The 11,164-nt window shown below is 40.7% G+C and overlaps 1 protein-coding gene and 1 non-coding gene across 5 annotated transcripts in view; both read left to right on the top strand.

Annotated features, from left to right (window-relative positions):
• The first annotated feature begins 176 nt into the window (after nt 1-176).
• ADK (adenosine kinase) overlaps nt 177-11,164 on the top strand; it is a 488,918-nt gene continuing 477,930 nt past the window's right edge. For 3 of the 4 annotated variants that reach the window (XM_081822966.1, XM_031028302.2, XM_006733456.3), the window contains exon 1: nt 177-313. In XM_081822966.1, coding sequence (XP_081679092.1) covers nt 249-313 — 65 coding nt within the window. In that variant the 5' untranslated portion in view covers nt 177-248. The remainder of the gene's footprint in view (nt 314-11,164) is intronic. The other variant, XM_081822965.1, reaches the window with a different exon arrangement.
• TRNAK-CUU (transfer RNA lysine (anticodon CUU)) lies at nt 2,258-2,330 on the top strand. The gene has a single exon. It is a non-coding gene; the product is annotated as a tRNA-Lys (tRNA).

Genomic DNA, 11,164 nt, shown 5'->3' with positions numbered 1-11,164 from the left:
AAGCGGGTTTCGCACTATGTGGACTCAGGCGCTCGAACGCAGCCTAACTCAGTCTGTGGTCCCCCCCCGGGTGGGCGGGGCCAGGAAGGGGCTGGGCCAATGGCTGTGGAAGTGAAACACACCGAGTGGAAAGAGTCAGGAGAGGCGGGGTTCTGGGAGAAGGAGGCGGTGATGAGGGGAGGAGGTGCGGTCAAGGTGCAGAAGGGGTGGGGCGCACTCCGGAGCCTAAGTGGGGTGGGAGCACGAAGATGGCTGCGGCCGAAGAAGAGCCGAAGCCCAAAAGGCTGAAAGTGGAGGCGCCCCAAGCGCTGAGGTGAGCTCTACTCGACGTAGGGTGGAGGGTGACGGCGCCTGTCGCTAAGCAGGGCCCACGTGGGGTTGCGCGGCTCCGGCAGCGAATGGTGTTCTCGCTGCCAGCATGGGGCCAACGCACAAGGACCGGCTGCTCGGGGAGCTGACCCCACGGTGGTGACCTTTCGCCCGGCGGCCAGCCCAGTATGGCAGAGTAGCTGCCTACTCCGGAGCGGTTCCGGCTGCTCTTGGCCAATCAGAACGCCGGCTTGGGGAGCACCTCCTCGGCTGTGGGCGGGCTGAGGGCGCCACGTGGGAGCCTTCCCCTGGTTGGGGTAATGTGACCCTGGAGGACCAGAGCTGACCAGGGCAGAGTCTAATGCGCCCACCTCCTATTCCCTGGGGTGGGGGCAGGGGGGGGGGTAACGAGGAGGAGGTCCAGCGACTGCTCTACCCTGGGGCAAAGACAAAATTCTTGGGGATTTTTCGTAAAGTGTCGCTGAAGGTCGCCTTGACCTTCCTTTTTGTACATACTCTGAAAGTTGACACCTTTGAAGATCCTGTGCAGGGACCCAGATACCCCGCCTTCGAGGCTTTGCGGGGGCGGAATTTCGCAGAACAGATAGGAAGTGTTTTTTCTTTTTTTCTTTGCACTTTTTGGCAGCAGTTGAAACAGTTCCGCCCCTAACACCGACCTACCTCACGTGTGATTGATGTTGCAACTTTTTTTAAAAGTTGTTTGTTAAAATATTCCCTCTTAATAAGTATAAAGTACAACATGCACAGTCCTGGATGATTTTGAAATGTTTGTTGGAAGGCATTGATTTTTCTGTCTAAAAATAGACATAAATTGATTTAAAACTATTGGGACTTTCCTTGATGATACAAGTCTCATTTTTTCAGCATCATCCTTCTTCACCCCCGAAAGAATGAAGCATTCGTAAATGAAAAGGAAAGGTCAGTTAGGGGCCTGGTAGTGTTTTCATGCTGTTTTGAATGGATGGTGATCAAATCCCTGCCAGTGCCTTCAGTGTATTCCTACTACCCTCAATTAGTGTGCTTACCTTATTAAAAATAATAAACTTTTTTTTTCTTATAACAACTCAGGATGTTTTATTTTTACTTTAAGCTTTCAGACCATAGAGTAAATAAAGCAAAGGCTTTTTGAATCAGACCTACCTGGGTTCAAGGCATGTGCTTTCCCTACTTTGCCCATTACTAGAGTTATTTCTTTAAAGGTATGTCCTTCACAAGTTTCCTCTACCAAATTAGAAGACAGATGGAACTTTTCCCCACTATCCCACTAAACATATGGCTCTTAGATTTTTCCTTATGCTAATTCATTTTCAGAGCACTTTCCTATTTTACAGATGAGGAAATTGAAGCTTCCAAATGAAACAATTCGTTAAGGAAATATGAATCCAGAGTGTCTGGGTGCAAGTCATTTGTTTGACTCTACTGTTTCTACTTTTATATAACCACCCACGAAACACTTCTCTCTGCTTATGTATCCTTAAAAACAATGATAAATAATGTTTAATACTTAAGTATGTATCAGGCACTGTTTCAGCAATTTACCTATTTTAACTCATTCAATCCCACAACAACCCTAGAAGGTAGATACTATAATTATCTTCATGTTACCAAGGAGGAAACAGGCATAGAGATGTTCAGTAAATTGATCAAGGTCACCCATCTAGTAAGTGGTAGGGTTGGGATTTTAATCCAGGTAGTCTGATTCCAGGTCTGTGCTCTTAATTACCATGCTATACTTAACTAACCTCAAACAATTATCCAAAACCCCTTGTTTTTGTTTCTCTACGTTTGCTTATTTTTTGTTGTTGTTAATGTACATAACTTTTTCTGTCGTTGCAATATATAGGCATATCATACTTAATTCTTAAATATACAGAATGTATTGTATGTGTCATTAGTGTTTGTTTAAAACTTGTGAAAGTCCTGGGGTGCCTGGCTGGCTCAGTCGGTAGAGCATGTGACTCTTGATCTCAGGGTCATGGGTTCAAACTCCATGTTGGGCAAAGAGCTTACTTAAAAACAAAAATTGGAAAAGTCCTTAGGCAACTAAAGCTCATGTTGTATATCTACTTAGTGCCATCTGTAGACATGAAGTTAAAAGATTAGACACTTGAGTACTTGAACAAATCTCTTAATTTTGTGTGAAGACCTTTTGGGATTAGCTATTCCTGCTTTTATTATATTTGGCTTTAAGGGTTGCAGTGTGATAACGCACTGAGTGGTTGGAGACTGGCTTGACATTTAAAGGGTTGTTTAACCAGTTTTGGTTGATTTTAAAGGGGAACGGCTTATAAAGCCTAAGCAAAATTTAATGTATAGAATCAATTGGTGGGGAAAAATAAATGTATGAGACATGTTTGTAGATGTCAGAGAAAGTACTTAGGACTTTGAGAATTTCAGTTAGCTCTAGGGTAGTAGTTCTCAACCTGGTGAAATTTTACCTCCCAGGGGACATTCTTGGAAGGGAGTGCTAGTGGCACCTAGTAAGTAGAGTTCAAGGATGCTGCTTAACCTTCTACAACGCACATGAAGCTCCCTACAACAATAAAGATTATCTAGCCAGAATTAACAATAGTGTTGAGATAGAAAAAAAAAACAAAGGAGAGCATCTGACAGGTCTAACCTCCCTTTTTCAGAGATCCATTATTTTTCTTTTTTTTTTTTTTTAAAGATTTTATTTATTTATTTGACAAAGAGAGACACAGCGAGAGAGGGAACACAAGCAGGGGGAGTGGGAGAGGGAGAAGCAGGCTCCCCGCAGAGCAGGGAGCCCGATGCGGGACTCGATCCCAGGACCCTGGGATCATGACCTGAGCTGAAGGCAGTCGCTTAACCAACTGAGCCACCCAGGCGCCCTGATCCATTATTTTTCTATGTTGGATTGCTTTTCAGGCTGTAGCAGTTATTAAAGTTGTGAAGAAATAAGCAGGCTCTAACATGTTTTCCCATTGGGTTGGGGAAAAGAAGGGCACATTAATTGAGTGCCAGACGTTATTATACTAGGTGCCTTATATATGCTATCTCCTTCAATGTTTCCAGCAACCTGTGAGGTAGGTAACAATCCTTGTGTCACAGATGAGGTATCTGGGGCTGAAAGAAGTTGAGAAGCATTTTCGGAAACTGACCCCTAGATGAATATGTTCCATGATGAATACCTATATTTAGGACAACTCATTTTCTTTTCTTTCCTTTGGAAGTCTCATCCTAGCTCATTTCTTTAGCAGTCACCTCTAAGAGGATCCTGTTCCTTTGAAAGCTTATTGAACACATGCCGAGCCTTTTTTTTTCAGACCGTCTTTAAATGGCTGCTATTTTAGGCATGGTGCTAAAAATTTGGTGCTAATATGTAGAGAGTTAAGACGCAGGTACCATCCTCCTGGTGGGAAATGAGTAAGGTTTGGGAAGATGATACCTGAGCATTCGCAAAGATGACAAGGAGTTAACCAGGTATGAAGTAAAGTGTCTGGCTTTATAGGGAAGTTTGTTTGGAGGTAGATGGGAAAGAGCTGCCTCTGTCAGGGAACTACAGATGGTTTGGTCTGACTGGTTCAGAAAGTAGAGGGCATCCAGGCTTTGTACTGGACAGGTACTGGATCACATGTGTGATCTATCGCTGTATCCTTAAGTTCTCAGAACCTAATTTTAACTGTCTGCTAAATATCTCCTTCTGAGTGTCTTGCTGACCCTTCAAAGTCATATATATCAAACTAAATCCATCTGTTGTCCTAAATCTGCACCTTCTTCATGGCCCCTGTGTCTCTTAATGGCACCACTAACTTCTCTTTCTCCAAAGTTTGGAACCTAGGTATTTGCTTCATTTTCCATCCACATATAGTTATCAGAGTTGGTCTTTTCTTCTTCAGTAATGTTTCATAAACGCCTTTCCTTCCATTCCTGCTGCCACAACTCAAGCATAGACTTCATCTTGCTTAGACTTTGTTGGCTTCCTAACTAGTCTCTCTACCTCTAGTGTCAAGTTCTTCCTAATCTTAAGGCATAACTTTACTTGTTCATCAAAGCAAATACTTGTAAGCTCTGAAGTTGATTTTAGGAAGGGTTGAATCCTAAGAGCCCACATCATAACTCTCTGCCATTAGCAATTAAAGATCGATCCAGGTCATGACTTTTAGTAATATTAAAAAGGAAACAAACTGCAGTTCTCCAATCAGCAAATATTGAGCTTTTCTCAAATTATTGCTTCCTAACCGGTTCACTTCCCTGGAATCCTTTTATTCTTTCCCTGTGTGTCCTACCTCACTATGGATCCTGTGTTTTAAAATTATATAGTAAATATAGGAAGAAAAGTCTGTAAGTATCTTAGGTGACCAAGTAACAGTTTTAGTAACCCCTTCTTCTAAAACACATTTTTTTTCTCTTTCAGAAAATTGTCTGGAAGATTATTTTTACAAACTGAGCACACTGTTCCAGGAGTGGTCTGTTGTGAGGATTAAATGAGGAGACTATGCAGACTGGAAAGGAGCAAGGATGATCATGTGCCCTTAGTGTGTTGCGTAGTGCCTGGTCCTTAGGAGCTGTTCAATTAACGTTTGTTGAATGAATTATTAGCACAGCATAGAGTGGGACTGAAAACCTTCACTTTTCTAGACCTTGTATTTTTAATAACAGTCTAAAATTGAAGTTGGTGGCTCTTTTTTGGATGTTACTACATGCCGTTCGCTTATATTCACAAATGTAATCCTTTAAGATTAAGGCTTTGGACTATCAAGGAAAGTGGAAAGCAAAAGTCTCCTGAGGTACTTTGCATGGGTGTCCTAATAAGGTGCTTTCCTGGGCATTAGATGCTGGGACAGAGTGAGGGAGGTAGAGAGAGAGCCATGGGAAAGCCTGTATGGATGGTCCTGGGTGTCTTGGGACAAGTGTGAAATGCTTAGAGCTCAGGGAAGGTGGAAAGGGCTCTAGGAAAAGACATAGGCATTGAAAACTGTGTTTCTGATTTTAGGTATAGGCCTAGACTGAGTAACACTAAATAAAATAAGCTGAGGGAGGCCTGGGTGGTTCAGTCGGTTAAGCGTCTGCCTTTGGCTCAGGTCATGATCCCAGGGTCCTGGGATCGAGTCCCGCATCGGGCTCCCTGCTCCCCCTGCTTGTGTTCCCTCTCTCGCTGTCTCTCTCTCTGTCAAATAAATAAATAAAATCTTAAAAAAAAAAAAGAAAACCGAAAGATACAGGTATATTGGAGAAAAGATAAACATCTCCAGGGACTAATACAGGGAGGAAACATGCAGTTAGACTCTGGGTTCAGGAGCTGGTGGAAATAACTGTGCAGGGGAACTGGAGTCATACAGTGGATGAAACTGGGAGCCGGGGTGGTGGTGGTGGGGTCGGGGGGGCCTGGATGAAAAGAAGGCTGAGTGCCTTTGCTCCTGGCTGTTGCTTTAAAAAGCTGTGGACCTGAAGAGGCAGCACAGAAACGGCTGAGCGGCCAGATGGCTCAGAGTTGGGAACTGTAATTTTCACACTGTCACGTACTACAAGAGCACCGAGCTTGGAGGTCATGTGATCTGGAAGAGGGGTGACCTATCTCAAACCACCAGAAGAACAGGAAGGGAAACTTTGAGCCTGCAAACATAATGAGGAAGAACATTATTTAGAAAATAAGCACAACCATCAGGAGATTAATTCACTCAAAATCTAATGGAATTCTCAGCAATGTCAAAATGATATTTAAGTATTTCAGAGATCCTTAAAGTAGTAGCCATTAAAAAACAGGTTATGATTCAAAAATTAATAATAGATACGAAATAAATAGCTATATAAAAGAGTAAATGGAGTTACTGAAATTAAAACAAAAAACTAGGTTGATCAAACTCTACACCAAACATATTTGAGGGGAAAATTAGTAAATTGGAAGATAGGACTCAATAATTCACCCAGATGTAGCATGCATGCTGATTTCAATATCTTTTCTAGAATAGAGTAAGAAAATATGTACAGCAATTTTTGTGTAAGAAATTCTTACCTTCTCAAGGCACATCAGTTTGGTTACTTGTAACAACAGCCTCTGGCTATTTAGCTACATTTAGTTACTAGTAAATCCTGCTATTTTGCTGTTACCTGCAAATGCAGGATTATAGATATGAAGGTAGCCGATGTGATCCTTAATCACTGATCACTCACAAAATTAGGAATGATTAGAAATGATATTGAAGTGATTACGTGGCTATTTGCCTTCTAGAGGCTGAGGCTGGACTTCAGTGCATCCCTAGTAGAACCATTTCTAAGTCTTTAAGGGATTCAATTAACTAATATAACTGGTAACCCCAGCCAAATAGGACTCATTCTAGGAATGCATCTCTTGCCTCCATTGTCCTCGGGTATGTTGGATTTGTTTCTCACATATGCCATCTTAATATAACAAGAAAGATGGCATTTCTCAACCCCAAGCCAAAATCTCCTGAGCCCAGTGGAAGAGATTTTCCACATCCATGTATCGGTTTTGAAAATACTTTGATTGGAACTGCCTAGGTTACATACCCACTATTGAGCCAGTTACTATATCAGAGGTGGGGATTTTGGCCAGCCTTGGATATATTCTTTCTTCTCATCCTGTGTGTCATGTGTGCCAGTGTGGATGTGGGTGGGTTTGTGAGCCAGTGGTGTTTGTATGTATGGGGTGTAGATGGAGTTCAGGGGGGTACTCTAATCCACCAGGGCCTTGTAGAGTGAAGGAGGTAGTGTCATTCCTTCAGCATGAGAAAAATCCATAGCATGGAAAACCCCATTTTTATAGCATGTATAGAAAATATTTGTGAAAACAAAGGAACCATCCCCCTACTGATAATCTCATTCCTCAGGGTCTAGCCAAAGTCTGTCTTCTTTATAAAACTCTCCTAATCATCCAGTTTGGAAATGCCTCTTCTGGCTTTTTGTACTTTATACTTTGCATTACTGCTGTGCGTAATGTGCATGTTTTATCTCACTGCTGCTTGAAGTCAGGAAGCTAGTTGAATAACTCTTAGTGCCTCATAATTCATTACTTCATTGCAATATAACAGGCTCTAAACTTTTGTTGAATAAATGAATTCTTTTTTTTTTTAAAGATTTTATTTATTTTTTGACAGAGAGAGAGAGAGAGGGAACAGAAGCAGGGGGAGTGGGAGAGGGAGAAGCAGGCTTCCCGCTGAGCAGGGAGCCTGATGCGGGGATGCAGTTCTCGATCCCAAGAGCCTGGATCATGACCTGAGCCGAAGGCAGACGCTTAACATCTGAGCTACCCAGGTGCCCCGAAAAAGTGAATTCTTAAGTAACTCTTATAAAGATGTTTTATGATTATGTTTGTAGTACTCAGTGTTGTAAAATGGATTCATGTATTAGCGGTAAATTCTTACCTGTTTCTAAGAGTTGATAGAGTCCTTACCTGAGAACACTTCATGGTTTTTGGACCTTTCATTTTTCTTGTTATATGTAATGAGCTTGTATACAAAAGAAACCCAATACCACAGGACAGTAGAGGCAAGAGATGCACTCCTAGATTGCATTTCTGTTCTTTCTGGTGACTGTAGTGAACTTTGACTATAATAATAATTTCTTGCATTTGTCCATTGGGAAAGTTCCTTCAGAAGTAAAAAATATACTTCTACATAAACAGTAACATTTTATTAAGGCCCTGTGGTCAGTGTTTTCTTTCTTTTTTAAATGTAGAATTGCTTATCTGGCGGAGGAATAAATTTTCTGAAAGAGTGAATTTACAAAGATCTCAGTCACCTATCAGAATGATTAATCTTTTTCCTTTGGGTTTGCAAGTCCTTAATTAGTGAGACTATTTGCAATGTAATCAGAACTCTAAAAACATTGAGGGTTAGCAATACTATTCTTTTTTTTTTTTAATTTTTTTGTTAAGATTTTTATTTATTTATTTGACAGAGACACAGAGAGAGGGAACACAAGCAGGGGGAGTGGGAGAGGGAGAAGCAGGCTTCCCGAGGAACAGGGAGCCCAATGTGGGGCTTGATCCCAGGACCCTGGGATATGACCTGAGCCGAAGGCAGATGCTTAACAACTGAGCCACCCAGGCGCCCCAGCAATACTATTCTTAATTTTGTAGTGTACTGTGTAACATAATGTACTATGTAATCAATGGATAATACCACAAAATGGCCTTTTAAAGAAAACTCTCTCTGTTGACTCATCTAGGAGGGGGTCAGTTGAAAACAAAATATAGCAAAAGAATCAAATTCAGATGTCTTAGGTTTTTCTCAAATTCTTTTAAGCTTGATACAGCAATATAAACTGTTTTACTCCCTGAGCCCTAGAGCTGAAGTTTGAAAAACCATGTAAGTTTTTGAGTAAACAAGTTGAAATACAAGAAAATTATTTCCTTTAAAAATAAACAGTTCAAATATGTTGTCTTTGAAGTTAACCACATTAGAGATTTGAACATTTTCTTGTTTTATAGGCATGACTGAGGGAAGTCTTAGGTTCCTCCTAAAATAGAGTTTTTCAGAAATTTTTTCCTAAAGAGAGATGAGACCTTAGTTATCATTGTTACTTCTTAGTTTTGTTGAAGATTAAAGCTGAAAAGCTGTAGAAGTGTTACAGGCTTACACCCTCAGTTATGTCTCTTTTCTCACACACTCAAGATGAACTGACTATATTCCCTTTTAGCATGGGATAGCATGTTGACACACATGGAAGTATACTGACAAAATTCTACTTTGTCTTGTTTTACATAGCACTTATCCAAATGTATAGAACTGGGTAGTTATATTTGAAATATTACAATAAAACGTAGTTACACTATTTAATTCAGTAAGTAGTACTCAATGTTTAGTATTAAAAATAATATTTTAGTAAAAAAGAAAGGAAAAGATTTGTCTTTCGGGAAGGGGTCTATGGGGAGTATAGATTCTTCTCTACATAGTAGGTTTGACTTCTTTGGGTCTTTTCCTGTGTTTGAATATTGTAAGGATGCTGTATAGAAAAATATAGAAACTTCTACATTTACACTCACAGATCTTTAGAATTGGGAGAGATACTAAGATTTCTTGGCCCAGCCTACTATATTAGGCAGGAATCCCTTCTTTAGTACTCCCCTTCGCCTACTTGTGTACCATTCCTCCCCAAGATTCAGCACAAATAAGGGAAGAGGAGTACATTTTTCCACTAATGGAAACATGTACACACCAGAGACCTTTGACTTATGTGAAGCTTGAATAAACTACATTCCTGAGAAGATTTGTTAATATCCCGTAGATACCAAGTCCAATTCAGAGCTCTTTAAATGATCTGTTGACCAAGGTGTTGCATCTTTATACTCATAAAACAGGTCTATACTCATTAGCAGGCTCTCTAGCCTTTCCCTTTTAGAAGCTATTCCCTTTTAGAAGTGTTTCCAAAGACTGCTGGAAAATGCTGATGGGAGTGGGGGGTAGGAACAGGGGTGGGAGGTGATGACTGAGTGCAAATTCCCAGGTAGGGTGGTACCTCCCAGAGCTGAGGTTTCCTGGAAATTATGGAGTTGGGGTGTGAAAACAATAGCATATCTCAGCCAAGATGTGCCTCTGAAAGTTTAATTTACAATTTCATGTGATTTTTAGAAACTCTTTGGACATGTTTTAGAATCTTTAGATTATTAGTGCCTGATGAGGTACTTAAAATCAGTCTAATATTTATATTGTACAGTTGAGAGAATTGAAGCCCAGAGAGGTTAACTGATAATCAGTCAGGTAATACAGCTAGTTACTTAAAGCTGTGAAGTATTTGAGTTGAGATTTGATCCCAAGTCATACCCTCTGGAACAAGAAATGAAGTATCTGTTTTCTTTGAAGTTTTTTGTTTGTTTGTTTTGAGATAAGAATTAACATACTTAAAGATTTTATCAGATGCTTTCCCTTACCTTATCTTACTGATCCTCACAAGAAGGTAACGGTCTTCAGCTGAGGAAATAAACACAGAGAAGTTAAGATTTCCTAAGTAGTGAGCTCTCAATTCACACTCAGGACCTAGGACTCATATTCCCTGCTGTTTACATTACATTTATGAAGCTGTAAATTGAGAACTTGTCAAAGTGAATTGTGTGTGTTCTAGATGAGCACACTTAAATAGTGTGCATTTATTTAAATAATAAATTCTGTGGCACTGTGTTTGGTAACCTTGTTTAGATTTTTGTCTTTCAAGTTCTCTTATTGACACATATGTAGCCTACCCCCCTCTCCCCAAGAATAAATACTGTATTCCCTTGTGGGATATACTTAATGGTATGCTTTGCAAATGGATTAACTCCTTAAACTTGAATTTTTAGCAGATTTCTTTTCAGCCACTTTTTTTTTTTTTTTAAAGATTTTATTTATTCATAAGAGATAGAGAGAGAGAGAGGCAGAGGGAGAAGCAGGCTCCCCGCTGAGCAGGGAGCCCGATGCGGGACTCGATCCCAGGACCTGATCCCAGGACCCTGGGATCATGACCTGAGCCGAAGGCAGACGCTTAACCATCTGAGCCACCCAGGCGCCCTTTTCAGCCACTTTTTAAAAAAATTTTATTTTATTATGTTATGTTAATCACCATACATTACATCATTAGTTTTTGCTGTAGTGTTCCATGATTCATTGTTTGCATATAACACCCATTGCTCCATTCAATACATGCCCTCTTTAATACCCACCACCAGGCTAACCCACCCCCTCACCCCCTCCCCTCTAGAACCCTCAGTTTGTTTCTCAGAGTCCATAGTCTCTCATGGTTCATCTCCCCCTCTGACTCCCCCCCTTCATTTTTTCCTTCCAACTGTCTTCTCTCTCTCTCTCTCTCTTTTTTTTTAACATATAATGTATTATTTGTTTCTGAGGTACAGGTCTGTGATTCATCAGTCTTACACAAT

This window comes from Leptonychotes weddellii, chromosome 6 (genome assembly GCF_054177405.1).
Source record: "Leptonychotes weddellii isolate Sample4059 chromosome 6, ASM5417740v2, whole genome shotgun sequence".
Taxonomy (NCBI): Eukaryota; Metazoa; Chordata; class Mammalia; order Carnivora; family Phocidae; genus Leptonychotes; species Leptonychotes weddellii.
Note: the sequence above shows the minus strand (reverse complement) of the source record. Positions and strands in the feature narration are given on the sequence as shown.